Source organism: Benincasa hispida, chromosome 8 (genome assembly GCF_009727055.1).
Source record: "Benincasa hispida cultivar B227 chromosome 8, ASM972705v1, whole genome shotgun sequence".
Taxonomy (NCBI): Eukaryota; Viridiplantae; Streptophyta; class Magnoliopsida; order Cucurbitales; family Cucurbitaceae; genus Benincasa; species Benincasa hispida.
This window is the reverse complement of record NC_052356.1, coordinates 15,605,550-15,629,711: the sequence shown is the minus strand read 5'-3', so window position 1 is coordinate 15,629,711 and position 24,162 is coordinate 15,605,550. Positions and strand designations below refer to the sequence as shown.

The 24,162-nt window shown below is 37.1% G+C and overlaps 5 protein-coding genes, 1 non-coding gene and 1 pseudogene across 9 annotated transcripts; 3 read left to right on the top strand and 4 right to left on the bottom strand.

Moving 5' to 3' along the window:
* Positions 1-128: 128 nt before the first annotated feature.
* LOC120082437 (malonyl CoA-acyl carrier protein transacylase) lies at positions 129-4,065 on the top strand. The gene is made up of 10 exons (XM_039037604.1): positions 129-641; positions 1,487-1,572; positions 1,727-1,793; positions 2,233-2,375; positions 2,553-2,601; positions 2,702-2,839; positions 2,944-3,024; positions 3,130-3,306; positions 3,512-3,598; positions 3,700-4,065. Exons 1-10 carry the CDS (start codon positions 426-428, stop codon positions 3,760-3,762), a joined length of 1,107 nt encoding a protein of 368 aa, XP_038893532.1. The 5' UTR covers positions 129-425; the 3' UTR covers positions 3,763-4,065.
* Positions 4,066-4,527: 462 nt separating this feature from the next.
* Positions 4,528-5,678, bottom strand: LOC120083197. The gene is made up of 2 exons (XM_039038841.1): positions 5,522-5,678; positions 4,528-5,436 (listed from the first exon to the last, which is right to left on the bottom strand). The coding sequence occupies exons 1-2, from the start codon at positions 5,559-5,561 to the stop codon at positions 4,967-4,969; spliced, it is 510 nt and encodes a 169-aa protein (XP_038894769.1). The 5' UTR covers positions 5,562-5,678; the 3' UTR covers positions 4,528-4,966.
* Positions 5,679-5,795: 117 nt separating this feature from the next.
* Positions 5,796-5,866, bottom strand: TRNAG-GCC. Its single transcript has one exon. It is a non-coding gene; the product is annotated as a tRNA-Gly (tRNA).
* Positions 5,867-5,881: 15 nt separating this feature from the next.
* On the top strand, positions 5,882-8,503 carry LOC120083877 (probable protein phosphatase 2C 26). Of its 4 annotated transcripts, none has more exons than XM_039039784.1 (11): positions 5,882-6,123; positions 6,354-6,405; positions 6,497-6,576; positions 6,676-6,760; positions 6,927-6,997; positions 7,107-7,186; positions 7,284-7,381; positions 7,709-7,832; positions 7,929-8,011; positions 8,144-8,192; positions 8,281-8,503. In XM_039039784.1, the coding sequence occupies exons 1-11, from the start codon at positions 5,897-5,899 to the stop codon at positions 8,331-8,333; spliced, it is 1,002 nt and encodes a 333-aa protein (XP_038895712.1). In that variant the 5' UTR covers positions 5,882-5,896; the 3' UTR covers positions 8,334-8,503. The 4 variants fall into 4 exon arrangements, with proteins under 4 accessions (XP_038895712.1, XP_038895709.1, XP_038895710.1 ...); XM_039039781.1 differs by having other exon boundaries at positions 5,924-6,123; positions 6,906-6,997; positions 7,083-7,186; positions 7,697-7,832; positions 8,281-8,500; XM_039039782.1 differs by having other exon boundaries at positions 5,928-6,123; positions 6,906-6,997; positions 7,083-7,186; positions 8,281-8,500.
* Positions 8,504-8,566: 63 nt separating this feature from the next.
* LOC120083937 lies at positions 8,567-11,541 on the bottom strand (annotated as a pseudogene).
* Positions 11,542-11,807: 266 nt separating this feature from the next.
* On the bottom strand, positions 11,808-12,384 carry LOC120083936 (protein ALP1-like). Its single transcript, XM_039039846.1, has 2 exons — positions 12,348-12,384; positions 11,808-12,199 (listed from the first exon to the last, which is right to left on the bottom strand). The coding sequence occupies exons 1-2, from the start codon at positions 12,382-12,384 to the stop codon at positions 11,808-11,810; spliced, it is 429 nt and encodes a 142-aa protein (XP_038895774.1).
* A 5,483-nt stretch (positions 12,385-17,867) lies between these two features.
* On the top strand, positions 17,868-19,282 carry LOC120083935. Its single transcript, XM_039039845.1, has 4 exons — positions 17,868-17,988; positions 18,294-18,613; positions 18,692-18,877; positions 19,049-19,282. The coding sequence occupies exons 1-4, from the start codon at positions 17,868-17,870 to the stop codon at positions 19,280-19,282; spliced, it is 861 nt and encodes a 286-aa protein (XP_038895773.1).
* Positions 19,283-24,162: the final 4,880 nt, after the last annotated feature.

Sequence of the window (24,162 nt, the reverse complement as noted above, 5' to 3'; positions counted from 1 at the left end):
GAGGTATTATTGATGGGATGAGACACAAAGGTTTGAGGTGAGTAGAAAAGGTTAGTCTAGCTCAACATAATTAATATATACTTCTTCTATGGAGGTCCATAGCTAGCATTTGTAATTTTACATTAATTTTGCAATAAGAGAAAATAGGTGGAAGGATTTAAGCAAAAGTAGAAGAGAAGGGTTCTTAGTTCTTATACTAACAAGGCAGTTGAGCGGTTTTGTTTGGTTTTTCCCTGCCATCTTCCCAACGTCTCTACCCTTCGGGAACTCCGCAAAAACCTTGGCATTTCCAGTGACCTATAAAAACCTCCATTGTTTCTTACATGATACCTGATTGTCTTTCTTCTTATCCTGCCACATCCTTCATCTTCACATTCCCAATTTGACCTCCATCGCCTTCCTCTTCTGCCATTTCCACCGCCGTCATGGCTTCTTCTCTCGCTCTCCCTTCCACAATTTCCCTCAAGAAGTTGCCTCTCAGTGCATCCACCTCTTTCAGAAATGGATTCCGAAGCTCTACTGCTGCAACCATCTCTCGATCTAGGGTTTTCATGAGCGCTTCTGTTGGATCGCAGACGTTGGTTGATGATTCCCTGTTCTTGGATTACAAGCCCACTTCTGCCTTTCTGTTTCCTGGTCAGGTCAGTTCGTACTGGATTTGGGTTTTTCCTCTTTTTGTGTTTTGGTGTTGCTTGCACTATGCACTTGAATTACTTTCTGAGGAGAAATGGAAATTATGTGGAGTGGTGAATGAATTGAAGCCAACGTTTTCAGTTGTGAAATGTGGTTGAGGATTTTGTAATTTCTGATACTCACATTGGCATTGAGGAGGCTAAATAAGGATTTGCTTAAATAGTTTCTTGCTTTTTGATGGGAAAAGTAGATTCGTGTTTGTTTCTTTCTCTTCTTCTTTTCGTTGGTCGGCGTGTGCAAAACTTGTTATTCATCTTTCGTAAAAGAAAAACGTCAGGAGCGATGATAATAAAAGAAGACGGTCACTATTCTGCATCGATGGGAATTCTAAAAAATTGGCATTGTCCATCTTTTTCTTTTACTTTAACTAGTCATCTTCAATTTTCACGAGAGTTGAGGGACATGGAAGACGAATCTGCAAAAAGCTAGTTCTCCTTCCGTATCTCAGGATATGAAGTTCAGTTCTCTGAAAGCAATAGCCAAGGAGTTCATCAGTGTCCTGCATTGTACAAAAATAGGCCCGTAGTAAGAGAAACAAGTATTCTATCTTCTATGATGACTCTGCTGAGTCGTGTTTTATGAAGGTTTCTTTTGCTGAGTCATGTTCGGGTGCCATGCTTGTAATGGCGTATACATTGATCAAGGACTAGAAGAAGCAGTCCATTGTCTTAGATTTACCTCATTTTTACCAAATTTCATAAAAACCTCGCATATATCATGAAGACAGTAGTTATGATTTTCTCTTTCTTTTATGAATCTTTTTCATTTTTTTCTTTTTTCCACTCTGAGTCAGGGTGCACAAGCTGTGGGCATGGGAAAGGAGTCTCAAAGTGTTCCTGCCGCAGCTGAATTGTTCAAGAGAGCAAATGATATTTTAGGGTATGTCCCCTATTAATATTCCTCCATCTTGCATTAGTCCTTGTATTGGCTTGTTCAAGGTCAACCATATATAGGGAGTTGACACTCCTCTCAGATGACCAATTAATGGAATGATTGCCTATGTGGTGTAATGTTACCTAGTCTTTGTTTGCAGGTTTGATCTTCTTGATGTCTGCACTAATGGGCCAAAGGAGAAACTAGATTCAACTGTTATAAGTCAGGTGCTTTATCTTGATGAACTATTCAGTCTTCTGTGAGATGGCTTCCTATTTACTTATATAGTCATAGGATGGCAAGGCAAGCCACTATTCAATTTAATGTGAAAAAGATTTGTTTTCGAGAAATTTATCCTTTCTGTGGCCGGAATGATTGATCTTCTGGGGAATCTTATTATACCCCTTGACCTTATGAGGTAGTAGTAGTTAGTTATTCAGACCATACATATAGAACATAGATTTGCCGTGATACCTCTTTCTGAAGTACTACATCTATGTTGCATTTGAACTAAAAGTAGCTTTATTCCTCTTTGATTTGTATTTGTGTCTATTCTTACGCCTGTATATATGTCACTTTATGCATATATATTGCGTGTGGATGTTCAGTTGACATTTTATCACTGTTCAAGGTTTTGAACCTGCTGAATTGATTGTGCAATTGCAGCCAGCTATCTATGTCAATAGTCTAGCTGCAGTTGAGCTACTTCGTGCACGTGATGGAGGCCAGCAGATAATTGATTCTGTTGATGTGACTTGCGGTCTAAGCTTGGGAGAGTATACTGCATTAGCATTTGCAGGGGCTTTCAGGTGTCTAATCCGACTGACTGTAGTCCAAATGTGTACCCGCTTGCATATGTAGATTATTGGTCCAGTAAATAGCATCAAATAAGTTTAATGATCTAATCTAATGCCATTTATCTTAAATTTGATTATGTTTTATGTTCTCATATTGACATGGTCTACTGGTTTTGGTTACATTTTTAGCTTTGAGGATGGACTCAGGCTGGTCAAACTGAGGGGGGAGGCAATGCAGGTAAACATAAATAGTTGGGTAAAGGATGTTTCGATTTCATCTTGCGGCATGCATGTTGTTGTTGTCACTGAAACCAACTTCTCCCTGTATCTCTCTTCAGGCAGCTGCTGATGGTGCAAAAAGTGCTATGGTCAGTGTCATAGGGCTAGACTCGGAGAAGGTTCAACAGCTGTGTGATGCTGCTAATCAAGAAGTTGATGAAGCCGATAAAGTTCAGATAGCAAATTTCCTATGTCCTGTAAGGTTCTTTTAAATATCCTTCAGCTTGAAAAGCTGTATGTTTTAAATTTCATTAGCATAGTTACACTGTCATTCTAATGCAATGCATTGGTACCGTCACAGGGCAATTACGCTGTATCAGGAGGTCTTAAAGGAGTAGAAGTAGTAGAAGCCAAGGCAAAGTCATTCAAAGCTCGAATGACGGTATTTAACCTATGCATACTATCTGTAATGGAACTTGACTTTTGAAGTTAAATATTTCAGTTCCATTAGAACTCACTTGACAATGGCTGCACCATTGCATTGTAGGTACGTCTAGCTGTGGCAGGTGCATTCCACACTAGTTTCATGGAACCTGCTGTTTCAAGATTAGAAGCTGCACTTGCAGCAACAGAGATTAAAACTCCCAGAATACCAGTCATATCCAATGTCGACGCACAGCCACATGCAGATCCTAACACAATCAAGAAAATTTTAGCACGTCAGGTAAAATTAACTCACAACATTCAGAATGAATATTACATATAGCATCTTGTGTAAAACGACCAGCCTATTAGTTTTCACCTTAAAGTAGTTGAGGAACAGACAATCGACACATGAATCACTTTGTTTAGGGGTCAGGGTCAGCGCAGTTTCTTCTGTATGGCGATGAATGCTGACATTGTTCATTTTTCCCATTTCAAAACTACAGGTGACTTCTCCTGTTCAGTGGGAAACAACAGTAAAAACGCTACTCACCAAGGGGCTGAAGAAGAGTTATGAATTAGGCCCTGGAAAGGTATGAAACTCTACATCAATTTTAACTCAACTTTTTTTCTTATATTGGGTAAACTATATTATGGGTTATTTTCACAAATGTTTCCTATTTTGGGTCAACAGGTTATAGCTGGGATTGTTAAGAGAGTGGACAAAAGTGCAGATATTGAGAACATTGCAGCTTGATGAAGTCTAGATTGAAGCAAACAACTCACTCATGGCTGCAAAGTTCTCTCTCTTTGATGCTCTATCTCCCCATCATTGGCAACAGCATCAAACAGAAATTAGTCCAATGCTCATTGTTCAGCTCCTTCCTTTTCTTCCAGATGTTACAATTAGTTCTAGAGCTGCAAGTTTCTAAACAAATGCACGATAATCTTTATGTATAAGTTACTAGGACAATTCATCATTGTTGGAAGCTTTCCACTAGAAATAATATGCAAAATGAGTTAAAATTTTAATTGAACCAGTATTTGAGTTTTCGATTTTGATTTGCTTAGTTTGTATTCTCATCTGACTTGTTTTTCGAAACAATTAAAAGTAATCCTCTCAAACTTGCCTAAACGATCACACTCTGCAAATACCAACTACTTGCAATCTCTGAACTTTGCACTTTGTTAAAGTACTTATGTTCATTCAAAAGTTGGAATATTATCTCTGCTGTTTGGGACGTTGAATTGTTTATTATAATTAGAGGTAAATTATAATAGTCTTTGTTTCAAAATAAAAGACATGGTAATAAAGAGGAGATGAGTAGAAAATAATAACATGGTGACGGATTTGAAATAGTCTTTGTTTCAAAATAATAGACAGGATAATAAAGGGGAGAAGATGAGTAGAAAATAATAACATGGTGAAGGATTTGAAATAGTAAACAAATGAATGTGGTGGTGATCCAAATTTTCATCAAGTCATTTGCTCCACATCAATATTAAAGGAAGCAAGAACATAGAAAACAAGGAGGGTGATTCAAATAGGGGTTGTTTTGAGCTTATTTTGGGAACCATTTCATCAGGTTCCAGCTGGGTTTGACAAGAGGTTACACAAAAGTGCAGAAATCAGTAGATTGTGGCGTGAAGAAGCTTAGTTTAGCTTAAAGCAAGCAGCTCATTGAAGGTCATGGCTTTTTCAAGATTAACAGCAGGAAACCAGAAGTTTGAATTATAAAACTCATTCTAAGCATAAGTTGAATGATATTCAATTATGATATCGAAGAAATCGCATGTGATTGGGAAATGAAGGAACTGTTCACGAATCAAAACCCAGAAGGATCTTTATTCATGAGGATAATCAGGGATCACATGATAATTCTTTAACAAACCAAAGGAATGAAGAAGAAGAGGAAAACGAAGAAGGGATCTGAATTTTGAAATGATAAATGTTCCATCTCTCAGTTCCCGAAATTGTTGGAAACGCTAGGCGTTTGCCTAAGCCTTCGAAGCTGATCAATCCAACGATCCTCGGAAACAATCCTTGTCCAATCTGGAGCAGAGCCACCAAATGAGATGCCGCGCATGGCCTCCATGATCCTCGTTGCATTCTCCGGCGACAGCGGTGCATTTCGACGAGTCTCATCCTCTCTAAACGCCATTCTTATCGCCGAATCAGAAGCTTCTCTCATCCTCTCCTCCTCTTCGTCATCGCTGCACCTTCTCTCCACATCATCGTTCAAACTAAGAGACGAAACTGCATTCTCTACACCGCATCCGTTTGATAAATGGTGGAAATGAGGATCAGAGCTGTAGGTTTCGTTCTCTGATCCAGCTTCATCGGATTCTTCACCATCAATGGCCGAGATCGGCTCGTAGTAATCCGATCCTTCAGCAGAATTCGTATCCGAATCACTTCCGTCGGCTATTTCTGCGAGAAACATCATCGCTAAAGAACTCGGGAAAATTGAATCACATGAAAGAACAGAAAACACAAAAAACATCTCCGTGTCTACCTTCAGAGAAAACAATTCCAGAATTCAATGTTGCGTTCATTCTGTAATCGAAACGAGACCGACGATAGCCAATTAGGGCATTCTACGCCGAAGCATCCGATAAGAATCTAAAACCAAGCATAGGAAATAATTTTTTTTTTTTTTTTAAAAAAACAAAAGTTTTTAGGAAATACACAATTAAAAATGAAAAACAAAAATGCACCAGCCGGGAATCGAACCCGGGTCTGTACCGTGGCAGGGTACTATTCTACCACTAGNAAATGAAAAACAAAAATGCACCAGCCGGGAATCGAACCCGGGTCTGTACCGTGGCAGGGTACTATTCTACCACTAGACCACTGGTGCCTGTTGGGACAAGAATGAACTAATTGTAAAATGAATAAACTAATTTGGATTGAATACAAAATTTTGCTGATGTTCTTTGTGAGAGGCGACACGCGAGAAAGGTTGAAACGGGAAATGGCGGCACTCGCGCTCCATGCATTGGTTCCTCAGTCTCAACCACTCATTCGTATCCCTTCCTCTTCTCTTTCAAGATTCTCTCAATGTTCGAAGAGAAGGAATTTGGTCTTCTGTGCTCCACCAGAACTCGACCATGTGCGGTATGTTTTTTACTTCTTTTTCCCAATTGGGGTTTATTTCTTTCCGAATTGATGCTTGAATCCTTTCTCAAGTTTCCTTGTTGAGTAAATTGAGATTTTCGTGGATGTATTACGAATTTCGTTACCGGGTGATTTATTACTATGACGCACTTTTTTCAGTTTGTAATTCTATCTTCCAAGTCCTAATGCCAATTCCTGAGCAATTTCTGTTAATATTCATTTTTTTTTAGATCAGAGATGTCGTTGTGCGTTGGAACTCATCTCATTCCACACCCCAGCAAGGTGAGTGCAGGCTGCAGCACCCTTCCGTTAAACATCTTCAGCCAAATGAAATGCTCACTCCGACTTTCTTATCTTTCTCGTGTACTTGAAGGCACTCACAGGAGGGGAGGACGCTTTCCTTGTCAGTAACTACTCTGGAGGGGTTATTGCTGTTGCTGATGGTGTCTCTGGGTATGGGTTGAGAATCTTTCTCTTCTTATAGTGGAGATTAGTATATTCCAATTATCTTGTTCAGTTATGGTTGTTCTTGTATTTTTTTTTCTTGCCTAGTTGGGCTGAAGAAAATGTGGATCCTTCTTTGTTCCCTCGAGAGTTCTTGGCTAACGCTTCAGATTTGGTGGGGAATGACGATGAGGTTGTATCATCTTAATCATCTTTTAACTTAATTGCTTGTATGGTTTATAAATTCTCAATAATTTAGACCATGGAAAGAGTTTGATTACCATTGTAGTTTCTTATTGTTGGACAATGCGGTGTTTTCTTTCTATCTTATTTTTCAGTATGATGTGGTAATCGAGCAGGTTAATGACGACCCTCGGATTCTTTTGAGGAAGGCACATGCTGCTACCTCTGCAACTGGTTCAGCTACTGTGTAAATCTTCCAATCCGTTTAAAATTATAAGAAGTTTGACTTGAAACATGCACCTGCAATGTTTAAGCTTTATGATTTACCTTAGCTTTCCTTTCACTGGGATAGGCAGAATTGTTGCAATGATGGAGAGGAATGGCATGCTCAAAATTGCTAATGTTGGAGATTGTGGATTAAAGATCATTCGTAAAGGTAGTACTACTAATGTTTAATTTTATTTCTATTCAGCTTCAACCGTTCGGTTCTGAATCTTGATTTCTTTATATGAATATTAATTTGATTTCCTTAGGTCAAATTATATTTTCCACGTCTCCACAAGAGCATTATTTTGACTGCCCGTATCAACTTAGCTCAGAACGGATTGGCCAGACATTCCTTGATGCCATGGTATGATGTTTTTCTGTATCCATATTCCTTCAGTTGAAGTATCATTGTATGTATGTCCCAATGTTGTTACACTTGTACGATAAACGAGTTGTATCGTACGAGTCAGAACAAAACACAACGATCTTCCCCACCAAGGGACTTGGTATTTCCTAATTTATATGACCAAATCATAAACTAGGGAGTATGCCATGAGATTTTGGTGTTACAAGGTTATCTTTTAGACCTCAAAATTTGGTTACTTAACCAGTTCCTTTAACCGTGTAAAATCTTTAATTGCACCATGATCATCAATATCAACGATATATCATGTATTAGTATTGCAAACAGGTTAGCAATGTGGAGCTAATAGAGGGAGATATTTTAGTTATGGGCTCGGATGGTCTTTTTGATAATGTTTTTGACCATGAGATTGTTGCAACAGCAGCCAAATACGTTGATGTTGGTGAGGCTGGTATGTGGTATCTGGTATCTGGTTCACTATCTGTTGGAAGGTTTGTCTCAATCATTCAATCAGCCTAACCATGTTTAATTTGTTTCTTGTTGCTAGCTAAGGCACTGGCTAACCTTGCAAGTAGTCATTCAGCGGATAAAGCCTTTGAATCACCGTATTCATTGGAGGCTAGATCTAAGGTAAAATCCTTTGTTAACATACTACTTCGATGTGTAAGGTTGCACTCTCTTTTATCAAAACAAAAATTTAGACTTCCCTATTGGCTTCCTTTCAATGGATGTCTTATGTTTTTTCACAATAAATCCTCACAGGGTTATGATGTTCCTTTCTGGAAAAAAATACTGGGAATGAAACTTACAGGCAAGGATTTGACTCATACAATGTAAGCTATTTCCCATTAATTACATTGGTAGTTAACTTAGACCTTTTTCCCTCTCTCTCTGAACAGGGGGAAAGCTTGATGATATCACTGTGGTCGTGGGTCAGGTAGTGAGCACATGATATTATCATTTTCTTAGGGAAGTTTACGATGAAATGCAACGAAGTACATAATCTGGTTCCACAACTCATTCTTGTAAACTCATTATTTATTCTACAGCATAATTCTTACATCAAAGACTTGTCATATAAATAAATTATGCCTTCTTTATTTAAGAAGGTGGTGCCAACCTTCGGTTCAACACATTACCATACAATTAGAACATTATGGTATGTGAGCTTTCGGTTGAGAATCCCAAGTATTATACAGAATAGAATAGATGAAATCCATCCTATTTGGTGTCACCTTTTGAAATGCTCCTTATAAATTCATCCAGATTGTTGCGAGATGATCCACCTTCCTGTGTTGCTCTGTGACAAATATCTTTTAGCTTTTTGGCTCTATCCCTCATTTGCTTTCCCTCAGAGCTGCTGAGATCCATAAACCTTCGGACAATCTCTGATATGTCACAACTAATGTTTCATTTCCAACCTTGGTTCGTTTAACCCTACACCCAATCTTCCAGTCTTCAACAATGTGGGTACTGTTGGGATTTTGATCCAAAAATAAAGGAAAGGTAAGCATGGGAATCCCTGCATAAACAGCTTCCAGAGTTGAATTCCAGCCACGATGACTCCAGAACCCACCCACTGAGGAATGACACGACCTTCAATTGTTCACACCATGCCACCACTAACCCCTTCTCACCGCATTGCTCCTTCAACCGAGGAGCTTCCCCTCGGGCCACCCATAAGAACCGAATACCACTATTTCGTAGCCCAGAAGCTATTTCATCCATTTGGGAAGCCGAGACCGAAAGAAAACTTCCCAATGAAATGTACAACACAGAGTCAGGAGGTTGGGAATCCAACCATTGTTGATAATTGTAGCCATCGTTATCAGCTACTTGAGGTTCATTTTCAAGTTCAAAATAGGGTATAGTAGGACCAATCGGGTAGATAGGAAATGGTAATTCCAGTTTCAAAATTTCCACCATTTTGGGTTCAAATTCATAGAAAGAAGTTAATAGTAAGCAGTCTGCTTTTGGCACCCTCGATATGCAATCCAAGATAATCTCCATAACTCTACCATCGTTTTCTTTGAACACTTTTCGAAGATCTGCTTTATGTGTTGAAGAAAGTCCTGAAATTTGATCCACTTCATCACCATGATCTGCATTTACATAGAAAACTTATCCAGTGAACTGATGTGTTTCAAGAATTCTATACCTCAACAACTTTCTTATTACTCAGGTTTCATGAATGACAACTCAATAGATCAAATTAAGTTGGTTTAAGGTCCGATCCAAATTCTCCCATCCCCATCAACATTTTGTCGAAGATAAAGAAAGAGCTCCTAGGGTGTGGTTGGTATGTTGATAAAAATAGAGAGTTGAGTTGAGTTGAGTTGGTAATTATTATCTGGAGAGTTAAATTATCTGGGGAGTTAAATTGTCTGTGTTTGTTTGTAGAGTAGAGTTGAGTTGGTAATTATTGTCTGTGTTTGTTGTGCAGAGTTGAGTTGGGTTGGGTATCTGATGCAGTTTTTTATAAATGAGATTAGTTCTATTTTTTTCTGTTTGTTTTTTATTTCATTCTTTTATTTTTTTAGTTTTATGCTTTGCTATTGTTGATTAATTTTCAAATATACACGTATTTTTTCAAATCATTTATGACATAAACTGGACAATCTCAATTTTTTTCTCAATTTGTAGAACATAATAGATTATTTTTCATATATTCTTTTTCAAAAACTGTAATAATTCTAATTCTCTTCAATCGGTAAAACATACCAACAAAATATATTTCATATTGCTGCTCTTAATTATATATTATATATTGTATGTATATATATTGAATCTTGCTAACTTAACTTTATTATTTCACATATCATACAGTTTATTTTCATATAATATGGATAGTATATTAGGAATTGAAATTGTACATAGGATAATTACCTTTCATTTGATTATGATGGTGAGAATGTGATGTAGTACAATAACATTTTTTATAAGATCACAAAAATAATATGAACCAACTGAATATGTGGCCGTTTCCAAAAAAAATTTACAAAATATATGTTCTTTTCGATACTTTAATATCCGTGTCATAATACAAACACAAAAATTACATGTCATGACGTATGCAAAAGTTATTATTCTTTTCGACATGACAGTCCATTGTTCATTTGCTGTTATCCAAAAGAACTATAAACAAAATATAGGGGTGTGGTCAGTCTACATGTTTCTTCCTAGTAGACAGAGGCAGTACCTCTTTCGTGCGTGTTTTGGTACTACAAGGAAGTAATTTGTTTTTTGAATGTCTGTGACAAGAAGGTAATAAGGGTGACCTGATCATCCTCATCCAGGCTATCAATACTCTATATAGCATTTACTACTTCCTTCCGATGCCCGAACTCCAACTCATATTTCTCCTTTTGCCACGATGCAAGTCTACCCATGTGTGTGCTCTGCATTTTAACAGTCGATCTCATGATGTTGATCATTTCAGCTTGGAATGATGGTCTCTTCCTCTTACTGCCTCGAGATGACTCGGCAGGTACACTCGCTCTACCTGTAGATTACTCTGCTGGCTCTTCATTTATTTCATCTTGATTTAATGGTGATTCTGTCTGGCGAACCTCAGGTGTGTGATAGTCCTATGATCCAAGTCGAATCTCATCTTCAAACTCTCTGAATGCATTCGTCGCCATCACATATGGGTCCTCACTTGATTGTCCTTCTGCTCTGTCTTTCCCAAATATGGTGGAGAGGTCATCGTAATGTGGGAATGACTTGTTCCACATCGCCTTCGTATTGGGATGACTCTGCATTGATACACATACACATTATTAATATTTATATTATAACACGTACCCGTACATTTTTTTTTTCTAGAATCTTACCCAAACCCAAAGATCAAAAATCTCCTTCTCGACCTGGACACATTTGAACTCCTCGTTCCAGTCGAACCCCGATTGACTTAACATCTCTGATACTGCGTTGTATTGTTTCTTCAGACTCCTCACCTTACACTCAATGGTGTTCTGATTCAGTGGGTCCCTGGGTACTTTCTCATGCAGAATTCGCTCCAAGTGTTGTAGGTATCCTAGTCGAAACGCCCCATTGTTGGACCTCCAACTGGTCTTCACCAAATACAATAGCGCTTCCACCAACTTAGTGTCCTCCACCTTTGACCATACGTGTTTAGACCTCTTACCATTACCTGTCATTATACTGCATGCATACGTTTGTTGAATGAAAAGATGCTACAAATTAAACACATGCACAAACAAAGGATAAAATGCTGAAATTATATGTTCCAATTTAACTTGTTCACACAGAGTCTTGGCACAAAACATTTTCACGACATACTTAGAATGTTCCATAATTAAATTTGATTCAGTAGTAAAAGAAAAGTAAGCAATGAACATTGAATAATTGGGCTATTTGCCATTGAATAAACATTTCAATCGCTAAGTCATCCCTGAACTTGGTCTCATTCCTCCGATGATTCAACAAATTCAATATGATCCCCATCAAGACCAATTGATGCAGAATTCTCCTCATCGGGCACGTTAAGCATTGCACCGATTCCCATCTCCCTTGTGATCAAGTTGTGAATAAGGCAACATGTAGTTATTGTTCGACATTGGACTTGTATTGGGTAGAATGGTTTTCCCTTAAGAATAGCCCACCGCCCCTTTAGCAACCCAAACGCTTGCTCGATAACGTTCCTTGTTGAAGAATGTTTCATGTTGAAAAATTTTGTTGCAGTTGTCGGTGCGTTTCTTGCTCCACGCCAATCGGAGAGATGGTATCGTTCCCCTCTGTATGGCGCCAAGAATCCTTCAGCGTTGGGGTATCCAGCATCACATAGGTAATAGTATCCTGTACATGTTTCGAAATGTCATGCACATGTGTTGTAGCATGTATGCGTGGTTAAATAACGTATACAGTTATTATATTACCCTTTGGAATCCTCAATCCGTACAGTCACGAAACCGCATCCCTAAGAACCCTTGAATCGGCTATAGACCTTTCCCACCTTGGCAAAACGAAGACGAACTCCCCATTTTGATCACACACTGCAAGAACGTTTGTGGCAATCTCTCCCTTTCTTGTCCTATATCGAGGTCGATCGACGACACTAACATTCACTTTAATGTATGTGCCGTCTAGCGCACCTAGACAATTCTGTTTCTCTCAAGTGATCAGAATGAATTATAAAAAAAAAAAAAAAATCTATCGTCGCATGCATATTTATGACGTATTCATATAAAAAACTGAGTACTTTTTGTACCTGAAACTACTTCCATCTTCCATCGGTGCATGTATTTGTGATCGGTTCTGGTTTTCTTAACAAAATAGTGTGAAGTTGTAAGACTACCCTAAGAACTGCGTTGAAATATCTCGAAACTGTCTCACCAGACCTCGAAAAGTTTCTGCATGCCATTCGATTCTTGACATCGTGTGCAAGAATGTGTAGGAATATCACAACCATCTCTTCGACGTCCATACGTCTTATTGGTTCCAAACAACCAGTCGACCGTAGTATATTACATAGAATCATAAAGGTATGTCTATCCATTCGGGTGCTTTCACGACATGCCAAGTCACTCTCGTAAATTAGGCAAAAGAAGGTCAACTGCCTAATGCAGTGCCTAGCATATGTCGGTTGTCTCTCTATTCTTCGGTAGTTGTTCAATAACGTGGTTATATTTGAGAGTGCGTAATAGTTCTCATGATCGAAAAGAGGTCTTCAACAGTATCTATTTTTATAAGGAAATGAACGTATTATTAGATAAAAGAGGTCTTCATCTCGCTCATGAGGAGTATCTCGCTCATGAGGATCTCGCTCATGAAGATCCTCATTATTTTTCACCCATTGAAATGAACGTATTATTAGATAAAAAAAAATTACATAACAGTACTATTTCACCCATAATTCATAAAAAATTTGAGAAGTATTAGATAAAAAATATAATGTCGCCAACCATTAATAAAAAAAATTTGTGAACTAGTATTCCCAAAAAAATGTGACCAACAATTAACAAATAACATATTTCCATAAAAAAACAAAAAATAAGTCCTAAAAAAGGGAGATACTCTGAACCTCAAAATAACAAACCTCCTCAAATAATTAGGAATGATTTGTGCAATTAGTTTGGACCCTACAAGAAACACAAAATAATGATAGTTAGATTAGAAATAAAATAAAATAAATTGAATTAAGGAGTAACCAACAAAAAAAAAAAAAATTGAACTAAAGAGTAACCAACAAAAGCATACATTTTTTAAGATTTAACACCCATAGTGGAGAAAGACAATGGGAATATAAAAAGTTCGGAAGTCATCTATAAATAGAAGAGGGAGAAAGAAGTGGTTGTTGGAGAGAGTTGGGTGCATTTATTATTAAAGAGTGAAATTAATTTAACCTCATTAATTAAAGAGTGAAATTAATTTGAATGTTAGTTGAAAGTAAGTAGCCATGTTGGTAGTAAAGTCAACTAAATACAAATAGTAAAGTCAGTAAATAGAAATACTAAAAAAACAATGAGGATCTCGCTCATGGGGATCTTCAATAACCTTAATACAAAAACTTATTAATGGTTGCTTTGAAACAAGGTTCAGAATTTTAGGTTATAAACTGAGATTGGACCCAATTAGGGGTAAAAATTGGATCTTCCCCACTTCACTTTTTAGTATTGCTATTCCAAAAACCGCGAGCTTCCAAACCCATAGTTTTTCTATCAGATCGAAACAACACGTCGACTATTCAGTGTCACTCAAAAACCACAAACGTTGTAAAACCTCAGACCCCGTGATTTGTTATTGTCCATGAACTTACCCTAATTTATCTTTAGCTCCGTAGTTATTTTTTCGATGGCCGGAATCCACGTCGTAGCGATGCCTTTCCCCGGCAGCGGCCATATCAACCCTACTATGAACCTCTCAAGTTGCTTGCCTTAACAAAATCTAATATTCTCATCACTTTCGTCGTCACCGAAGAGTGGCTTGGCTACATTGGCGCTGATCCCACGCCTACAAATCTCTGGTTTACCACCATCCTTAACGTCATCCCATTCGAGAGGCTTAAGGCCGTCGACTTTCGAGGCTTCAGCGAAGCTGTCGTGACAAGGATGGAAGCTCCATTCGAGCAACTCCTCGACCGGCTCCAGCCGCTGGTGACTGCCATCATCGGGGATTTGGAGCTCCGTTGGCCGATCGCTGTCGGACGTCAGAGGAATATTTTTGTGGCCTCGCTCTGGACGATGTCGTCAACCCTCTTCTCGATGCTTTATAGAGCCGATATTTCTGCTCGAGTCCGACAATTGCCTTCTAATTGGTTTGGTATAATATTATATACTAATATTATGGCATTTATTTCATTTCAATCTTTGTGTTTAAGAAAAAAAATCTTTTCTTTTCTTTTTTTTTTTTTTTTTTTTGGAATTGGGTAATTTGGTAACTTGAAGAAAATCTCTTCTAACCAATTCAAGTCATGCAACATACAACAAGCTATAGTCACTTTAATACTTCAAACTTGACATCCACACGGAAATATTCAAAAATTACCCAAATTTTGGATTATTTCATCATATAAGGAAACCTATCATCATGAATAGCCTTTGACAGCTTGAAAGAGAAGCATCCAAAAATTACTTTAAGAATAGTTGAAACTTGACGTCCGTATGGAATATCCAAAAATCACTCAAATTTTGGATTAATTCATATTCAAAAAGAAAAGGAAACCTATTATCATGAATAGCCTTTGACACCTTAAAAGAGAAGTATCCAAAAATTACTTTCAGAATACTTCAACCTTGACATTCATATGGAATATCCAAAAATCACCCAAATTTTGGATTAATTCATATTCTAAAAGAAAAGAAACCTATTATCATGAATAGCTAACGACAGCTTAAAGAACTAAGGAGGTGTTTGATAAATAGGTATGAGTTATTGAGTTGGGTGGATATGTTTGTTAAGCCCATAAAGAAAACTTATAGGTTATTAAAACCATTTTTTACCCACTCAAAACTCTCCTTTTTTATCCCTTCAAAACTAGGACCTTTTATATTAATATGGTTATTTTCAAAACTTATTAGGTAAATAAGGTTGTTTTGAAACTTTTTAGAGAAATATTGTTTTTTTGGGGAGACCGAGACTAGAAGTCGAAGGTTGAAGACTCGATTAATGTAGAGGTCGAACGTTGATAACTCGACAAACAAAGAAAAACTTGGAAACAATATGTATATTAGGGTTGTCGAAGGTTGAAGTTTCGACATACATAGGTCGAACATTAATCAAACGTTGAGAACTCGACAAACAAAGAAAAACTTGGAAACAATATGTATAAAAGGTTGTTGAAGGTTGAAGTTTCGACATACATAAGTCGAAACTTCAACCCTCGACAAGTGAAATCTCACTAATTTTGTGATGAGGATCTCGCTCTAGAAGGAAATCTCGCTAATTTTGTGATGAGGATCTCACTCTAGAAGGGAATCTCACTAGAAATGTGGGCTGAATCTCGCTGGTAAGGTGAGCATCGCTAGGAAAGAAATGCTTGCTCATGAGCGAGATCCTCATTTTTTTTTTAGTATTTCTATTTACTTGACTTTACTATTTGTATTTACTTGACTTTACTACCAACGTGGCTGTTACTTACTTTCAACTAATATTCAAATTAATTTCACTCTTTAATTAATGAGGTTAAATTAATTTCACTCTTTAATAATAAATGCACCTCTCTCCAACAACCACTTCTTTCTCCCTCTTCTATTTATAGATGACTTCCCACTCAAACTTTTTATATTTCTACTGTCTTTCTCCACTATGGGTGTTAAACCTTAAAAAATGTATTGCTTTTGTTAGTTACTCTTTAGTTCAATTTATTTTTTATGTTGGTTACTCCTTAGTTCAATTTATTTTATTTTATTTCTAATCTAACTATCATTATTTTGTGTTTCTTGTAGAGTCCAAACTAATTGCACAAATCATTACTAATTAGTTTGAGGAGGTTTGTTATTTGAGGTTCAGAGTATCTCCCTTTTTTTAGGACTTATTTTTTTATTTTTATTTTTTATGGAAATATGTTATTTGTTAATTGTTGGTCACATTTTTTTGGGAATACTAGTTTACAAATTTTTTTATTAATGGTTGGCAACATTATATTTTTTAATCTGAATTATGGGTAAAATAGTACTGTTATGTAATTTTTTTTTTATCTAATAATACGTTAATTTCAATAGGTGAAAAACAATGAGGATCTCGTTCATGAGGAGGATCTCGCTCATGAGGATCTTCATGAGCGAGATCCTCATTGTTTTTTTTAGTATTTCTATTTACTTGACTTTACATTATTGAAGACCTATTTTATCTAATAATACGTTCATTTCCCTATAAAGATGGATACTGTTAAAGACCTTTTTTTGATCATGAGAATTATTTCGCACTCTCAAATACAGTTGTTCATAACACTAATTACGTTATTGAACAACTACCGAAGGATAGAGAGACAATTGACATATGCTAGGCACTGCATTAGGCAGTTGACCTTCTTACGCCTAATTTACGAGAGTGACTTAGCATGTCGTGAAAGCACCCGAATGGATAGACGTACCTTTACGATTCTATGTAATATGCTTTGGTCGACTGGTTGTTTGGAACCAACAAGATGTATGGACGTCGAAGAGATGGTTGATGGTTGTGATATTCTTACACATTCTTGCACACGATGTCAAGAATCAAGTGGTACGTAGAAACTTTTCAAGGTCTGGTGAGACAGTTTTGAAATATTTCAACGCAGTTCTTAGGGCAGTCTTACAACTTCACACTATTTTGTTAAGAAAACCAGAACCGATCACAAATACATGCACTGATGGAAGATGGAAGTGGTTTTTGGTAAAAAAAAGTACTCAATTTTTTATATGAATACGTCATAAATATGCATGCAACGATAGTTTTTTTTTTTTTTTTTTTTAATTCATTCTGATCACTTGAGAGACAGAATTGTCTAAGTGCGCTAGACGACACATACATTAAAATGAATGTTAGTGTCGTCGATCGACCTCGATATAGGACAAGAAAGGGAGAGATTACCACAAGTATGTTCTTGCGGTGTGTGATCAAAATGGGGAGTTCGTCTTCGTTTTGCCAGGGTGGGAAGGGTCTGCAGCCGATTCAAGGGTTCTTGGGGATGCGGTTTCGCGATCGTACGGATTGAGGGTTCCAAAGGGTATTATAATAACCATATGCGTTATTTAAACATGCGTACATGCCACAACACATGTACATGACATTTCGAAACGTGTACATGATATTATTACCTATGTGATACTGGATACCCCAACGCTGAAGGATTCTTAGTGTCGTACAGAAGGGAACGATACTATCTCTTCGATTGGCGTGGAGCAGGAAACACACTGATAACTGCAAGAGAATTTTTCAACATGAAACATTCTTCAGTAAGGAACGTTATCGAGTGAGCGTTTTGGTTGCTAAAGGGGCGGTGGGCTATTCTTAGGGGAAAACCATTCTACCCAATACAAGTCCAATGTCGAACAATAACTGCATGTTGATTTTTCACAACTTGATCACAAGGAAGATGGGAATCGGTGCAATGTTTGACGTGCCCGATGAGGAGAATTCTGCATCAGTTGGTCTTGATGGGGATTGTATTGAATTTGTTGAATCATCAGAGGAATGAGACCAAGTTCAGGGATGACTTAGCGGCTGAAATGTTTACTCAATGGCAAAGAGCTTGATTATTCAATGTTCATTGCTTACTTTTCTTTTACTACTGAATGGAATTTAATTATGGAACATTCCAAGTATGTCGTGAAAATGTTTTGTGCCAAGACTCTTTGTGAACAAGTTAAATTGGAACATATAATTTCAGCATTTTATCCTTTGTTTGTGCATGTGTTTAATTTATTGCATCTTTTCATTCAACAAACGTATGCATGCAGCATAATTGCAGGTAATGGTAAGAGGTCTAAACACGTATGGTCGAAGGTGGAGGACGCTAAGTTTGTGGAAGCTCTATTGTATTTGGTGGATACCGGTTGGAGGTCCGACAATGGGACGTTTCGACTAGAATACCTACAACACTTGGAGCGAATTCATCATGAGAAAGTGCTCGGGTGCGCACTGAATCAGAACACCATTGAGTGCAAGGTGAGGAGTCTGAAGAAACAATGCAACGCAGTATCAGAGATGTTAAGTCAGTCGGGGTTCGACTGGAACGAGGAGTTCAAATGTGTCCAGGTCGAGAGGGAGATTTTCGATCCTTGGGTTCGAGTAAGATTCTAGAAAAAAAAAATGTATGGGTACGTGTTATAATATAAATATTAATAATGTGTATGTGTATCAATGAAGAGTCATCCCAATGCGAAGGGGATGTGGAACAAGCCATTCCCACATTACGATGACCTGTCCACCGTATTTGGGAAATACAAAGCAGTAGGGCAATCAAGTGAGGACCCATATGTGATGACGACGAATGCATTCAGAGAGTTTGAAGATGAGATTCGACTTGGATCACAGGACTGTCACACACCTGAGGTTCGTCAGACAGAATCATCATTGAATTAAGATGAAATAGATGAAGAGCCAGCAGAGTAATCTACAGGTAGAGCGAGTGTACTTGCCGAGTCAACTCGAGGCAGGAAGAGGAGGAGGCCATCATTCCAAGCTGAAATGATCGACATCATGAGATCGGCTGTTGAAATGTAGAGCACACACATGGGTAGACTTGCATCATGGCAAAAGGAGAAGTATGAGCTGGAGTTCGGGCGTCGGAAGGAAGTAGTAAATGCCATATACAACATTGATGGCCTGGATGAGGATGATCAGGTCACCCTTATTGACCTCCTTGTCACAGACATTCAGAAGACAAATTGCTTCCTTGCAGTACCAGAACACGCACGGAAGAGGTACTGCCTCCGTCTACTAGGAAGAAACATGTAGACTGACCACACCCCTATATTTTATTTATAGTTCTTTTGGATAACAGCAAATGGACAATGGACTGTCATGTTGAAAAGAATGATAACTTTTGCATACGTCATGACATGTAATTTTTGTGTTTGTATTATGACACAGATATTATAAGTATCCAAAAGAACATATACTTTGTGAATTTTTTTTTGGAAACGGCCACGTGTTCGGTCGGTTCATATTATTTTTGTGATCTTATGAAAAATGTTACAGTAGTACATCACATTCTCACCATCATAATCAAATGAAAGGTAATTATCCTATGTACAATTTCAATTCCAAATATACTATCCATATTATATGAAAATAAACTGTTTGATATGTGAAATAATAAAGTTAAGTTAGCAAGATTCAATATATATATACCTACAATATACCAATTAGTAATTGGGATAATTACCTTCAATATATATACAAACATTCAATATATATACATACAATATATAATATACCAATTAATCGAGCAGCAATATGAAATAAATTTTGTTGGTATGTTTTACCGATTGAAGAGAATTAGAATTATTATAGTTTTTGAAAAGAATATATGAAAAATAATCTGTTATGTTCTACAAATTGAGATTGTCCAGTTTATGTCATAAATGATTTGAGAAAATACGTGTATATTTGAAAATTAACCAACAATAGCAAAACATAAAACTAAAAAACAAAAGAATGAAATAAAAAAAACAAACAGAAAAAAATATAATTAATCTCATTCACAAAAAACTGCATCAGATCTCCAACTCAACTCAACCTCTGCACAACAAATACAGACAATAATTACCAACTCAACTCTACACAATAAACACAGACAATAATTACCAACTCAACTCAACTCTGCAAACAAACACAAACAATTTAACTCCCCAGATAATTTAACTCTCCAGATAATACCAACTCAACTCAACTCTCTACTTTTATCACATACCAAACCCACCCTAAAAGTATTTTCTAAAAAACAAAATTAAACAATTTTTTTAAATTCAACTTTTTTAACCAGTATATATTGCAATGTCAAGTTTCTTTTTGTAATTAACAATAAATTGACTACATTAACCAGAATGTTATAAAATCATTTTAATTTAGGGAGCAAAATGCTACCAAGCTCATACCCCAAATACCAAAATTGCAAATTTTCCTTCTTATTTTTGTAAAAAGTTTTAATATAGTTTCTATTTTGTTTTTGAATTGAAACTAATTATAGAGATGTTATTGGGGCAAGACAAGGACGAAGATGATGTCCATCACTACCCAAAAACTAAAGTAGTTCTTAAAATAATATTAAAAGAACGTTTTAAAAGAACAAATTGCAAAAAGGTAGTGAATATTACCATTGACAACAATATTTTGATGATGTGTGGAATCTACTAGTTGTTGGAGTTGGACCTAAATCACATATACACGTTGACCTCTAAATAAAATGTGAAATTGGAATGGATTTTACCTTTTAAATCGTTGACTTGATACACTATTTATCACACCCCCTCTCAAATTACCCTTCCAATCTAGAAGGAGATGTGACGACAGCAGGTGTCAACAACATTTTGATGATGCGTGGAATCTACTGGTTGTTGGAGTTGGACCTAAATCACATATACACGTTGATCTCTAAATAAAATGTGAAATTGGAATGGATTTTACCTTTTAAATCATTGACTTGATACACTATTTATCACACCCCCTCCCAAATTACCCTTCCAATCTAGAAGGAGATGTGATGACAGCAGGTGTCAACCCTCTTATAATATCTATTGTCCATCTTTGCCTTTGGGCACTCGCACTCTTGGTGTATCAGTGATAAGACATGCAATCAACTAAATATCCCTCAACAATTTATTCAACAATCTTAAAAACACGATTCATATTATACATATATTTCAAATAGTTAATATTACAAAACCTCCCCTTCTGAAGTTAATTCTTATCTCTAATATGCACATGTTACTTTACAAACTCAACCACCTAACTATTTAAACTCTGAATTCCCTACAGTTTTGGATCTTTGAGTAGCAGACTGATAGATCAACTAGGCTCCAGAGTGTAGACTGCTACCTGGGGAAAGAACGGAAAAAAATGAGTTAAAGCCCAGTGAGTGACATTTAAAACATGTGTCCAAACATAATCATACTCAAATATCAATCTTGTAAACTTTGGGGTTTCTAATTTTAACATCAAGTGTAACATTCTGGAAAATGTTATAAAACTCTGGAAACATCGAATCACATCCACTTTGTTTGGAAACCATCATCCTCTAGCCTCAGTTGGAGGAGAATTATTTTGCTCAATCGCTCAACGTCGAGTCCTTAGTTGGTGTGGAGTAATCTCAACACAACCAACGTCGAATAATACGTACGTGCACGTGGTTAAGCCTTAGATACTATCATTCCTTAGGTATCAGGGGACCCAGATACCTTCTCATAATCCTTCAGTATCGGGTTTTCTCAATAACTAACCTAGATACCTTCTCCTAGTCCTTCAGTATCGATTTTTCTCAATAACTGACCCAAATACCTTCTCCTAGTCATTCAACATCGGGTTTCCTCATTAAAACATTATAAAACCTCAAATTTATTTAAGTATTGAATCTTAAAACATCAAGCATTCTAGTAGCATAAACATCATAAATGTAGAATTACTAAGGAATATCTCAATTCAAGGAATGCTTTGTAAAATATGCTTCCGAGCATTAAAACTCAAGTATGATTAAGAAATTTTATAAGAAAAGCCTACTTAAAACTCATTATAAAACTTTAAGAATAGTATGTTGGGGGAAAACTCTTAAGTAAAGCATGTAATAAGCTTATATCATGAAATCATTAATTCATTTTGAAAAACATGTCACTCACTCTTAACTGGCAGTAACTTTTTTTTCCTAGATTTCCGCTTAGCTTCCCGAGTTCTTCCTCAAATCCCGAGTCTGTACTTGAGTTAGATAATTTTAGGATCCCGTGTTTAGGGCTAAATTAACTTTTGAATATCCTCATGGCCCTAACCTTTGCTTACCAACTCAATAGGTATGAAACAAGCTTCAAACTAACTCAAAACAACTGTTGGATGCAAGGCAGACCTTCCCTAAGTAGTTGGACGCATGACAACACCTTTTGGAACCCTAGATTTCCTCTAATCAATGCATGGACTCATGCATGGGCACATAGCCTCCCCTGATTAACGCATATGCCTTATCCCAAAACCCTAATTTTTCCTTAAACTCTCTTTTTGAGTCTTCTTTGAAGGAAATTTGAGTTGTAAACTGAAATAAAGTTTTCCTGGGGTATTTGTAGGCCCCCAAAAAGGTCCTTATCACCCCTTTTATCTATCAACACATTACACATAGTTTTCATGAAAATCCTAAGTGTCAAGACCATGCAAAGTTCAGCGCAAAGGTCCTTGACACCTACTGTTTGCATGCGAGCTTGAGGTGTCTTCACCATGCAAGTCCAACGCATAGCCCCTCCTGACTTGTCATCCCGCCCTTTTGCATGTCCTATTATGCGTCTACCTCACCCTAGGCTCGATTGGAGCTTCATTTGGTTGAGTCACATACTCCGTTTTGCTGTCAATCCGACCTTGCTCTCCAAGTTTCTAAGTCAATGCGTGCTGACCTAGGGTTGGACGCATGATTCCTTCATCGACAACCCTCTTTGCATTCATATCTCTCTTTTGCACCCATGTTGATGTTTCCAACGGATGGTCCTCTAGGTTTGGTCATATGGTTTCTTAACTAGACCACCAACTTGTCTCCTACTCATGCAAAACTCTCTTATTTGGCTAAAAGCTATAGTATGTTCCCACCTTACCCTTTTTCCTCCTAGGCATGCGTCCAACTAGGGTTCTTGGGCTTTCTTGGTGTAACTCTCTCCTAAGAGTTTGTCTTATTCTTCCATCTTGCTCCTCATAGATCCAAAATGGAATCCACAAGACCTCCTATGCGCCAAACTCTAGTCCTATGCACCCATCTCCAACCTCATGCGTCAATCCTTCTTATTCTTTCTTCTCCCTTAGTTTCTATCTTCTTCTCCAAGCATAGCTTACTCCTTCAAACTCAAGGCATAGCCATCTGTCCTCTTTGTCTCTCTTTTCCCTCCAAGACATGTGTCACATGGCTCTTGATGCGCCCAAAACCCATCTATGCATCCAACCCTTCCCTCATTAGGGTTTTCTCCACTTGTGTTATCCTAGATATCCAACACTTAGCCAATTCCTCTCCTAGAATATCCTATTCGTCCATCATGCCTTCCTTATCCATCCATGATGGTTCTCTATGTGTTCATCCTGTTGTTCAATGTATAGTTCCCTTAACTCACCTCATAGCGTAGCTTCCCACACCACCTAAACATCCAAGTTGTCCAAAAACTCCCCTTGGGATACGTTCACTATGCTTCCATGCGTCCAAGGCTCTCATTCTCTCCTATGTTGTGAGCTCAACTCTTATTCTCATAGCATAGTTTGGACACTTAGCCAAATTCTGGCTTCAAACTATTTTGCCTCTAAAACTTAGAAAGTTTTCTTCCTCCAAAGCATAGTTTAGGTATTTAGTTAAACTTTCCCTTCCAAAGTTTATACCCCAAGCTCTTTTCTACCTCTATGAAAATCCTATGAGGATGAGGGTGTTACACTATTTACTTACACTGTCAGATTATCATAATTGAAAGTTTTTGGTCAATCATACCGGTCCTACAATCATTATCCAAGTTGGTAAGTTCATACTAATGTTCTTTTAGACAAATTATTTAATGAGATTATCATAATGTGATTTTCTCACAATAACCACAATTGAAAGTTAATTAAAAATTTATATATCGTCTAACAATAACTAAATATAAATTTAAGTATTCCCTTTTATAGGTTGG

What these genes read in the sequence shown, in the direction of transcription:
- LOC120082437 (XM_039037604.1), top strand. Translation starts at nt 426, where the DNA reads ATGGCTTCTTCTCTCGCTCTCCCTTCCACAATTTCCCTCAAGAAGTTG. An exon ending in AGAGCAAATGATATTTTAGG is followed by an intron (nt 1,573 to 1,726) that starts GTATGTCCCCTA and finishes CTTTGTTTGCAG; the next exon opens with GTTTGATCTTCTTGATGTCT. An exon ending in CATTCAAAGCTCGAATGACG is followed by an intron (nt 3,025 to 3,129) that starts GTATTTAACCTA and finishes ATTGCATTGTAG; the next exon opens with GTACGTCTAGCTGTGGCAGG.
- LOC120083197 (XM_039038841.1), bottom strand. Translation starts at nt 5,561, where the DNA reads ATGAACGCAACATTGAATTCTGGAATTGTTTTCTCTGAAG. An exon ending in TGGAATTGTTTTCTCTGAAG is followed by an intron (nt 5,437 to 5,521) that starts GTAGACACGGAG and finishes TGTTTCTCGCAG; the next exon opens with AAATAGCCGACGGAAGTGAT.
- LOC120083877 (XM_039039781.1), top strand. Translation starts at nt 5,936, where the DNA reads ATGTTCTTTGTGAGAGGCGACACGCGAGAAAGGTTGAAACGGGAAATG. An exon ending in TCATTCCACACCCCAGCAAG is followed by an intron (nt 6,406 to 6,496) that starts GTGAGTGCAGGC and finishes GTGTACTTGAAG; the next exon opens with GCACTCACAGGAGGGGAGGA. An exon ending in CGTTGATGTTGGTGAGGCTG is followed by an intron (nt 7,833 to 7,928) that starts GTATGTGGTATC and finishes TCTTGTTGCTAG; the next exon opens with CTAAGGCACTGGCTAACCTT.
- LOC120083936 (XM_039039846.1), bottom strand. Translation starts at nt 12,384, where the DNA reads ATGGGGAGTTCGTCTTCGTTTTGCCAAGGTGGGAAAG. An exon ending in GTTTTGCCAAGGTGGGAAAG is followed by an intron (nt 12,200 to 12,347) that starts GTCTATAGCCGA and finishes AAACATGTACAG; the next exon opens with GATACTATTACCTATGTGAT.
- LOC120083935 (XM_039039845.1), top strand. Translation starts at nt 17,868, where the DNA reads ATGTCGAACAATAACTGCATGTTGATTTTTCACAACTTGATCACAAGG. An exon ending in AGTTGGTCTTGATGGGGATT is followed by an intron (nt 17,989 to 18,293) that starts GTATTGAATTTG and finishes GCATAATTGCAG; the next exon opens with GTAATGGTAAGAGGTCTAAA. An exon ending in AGGACTGTCACACACCTGAG is followed by an intron (nt 18,878 to 19,048) that starts GTTCGTCAGACA and finishes GTTGAAATGTAG; the next exon opens with AGCACACACATGGGTAGACT.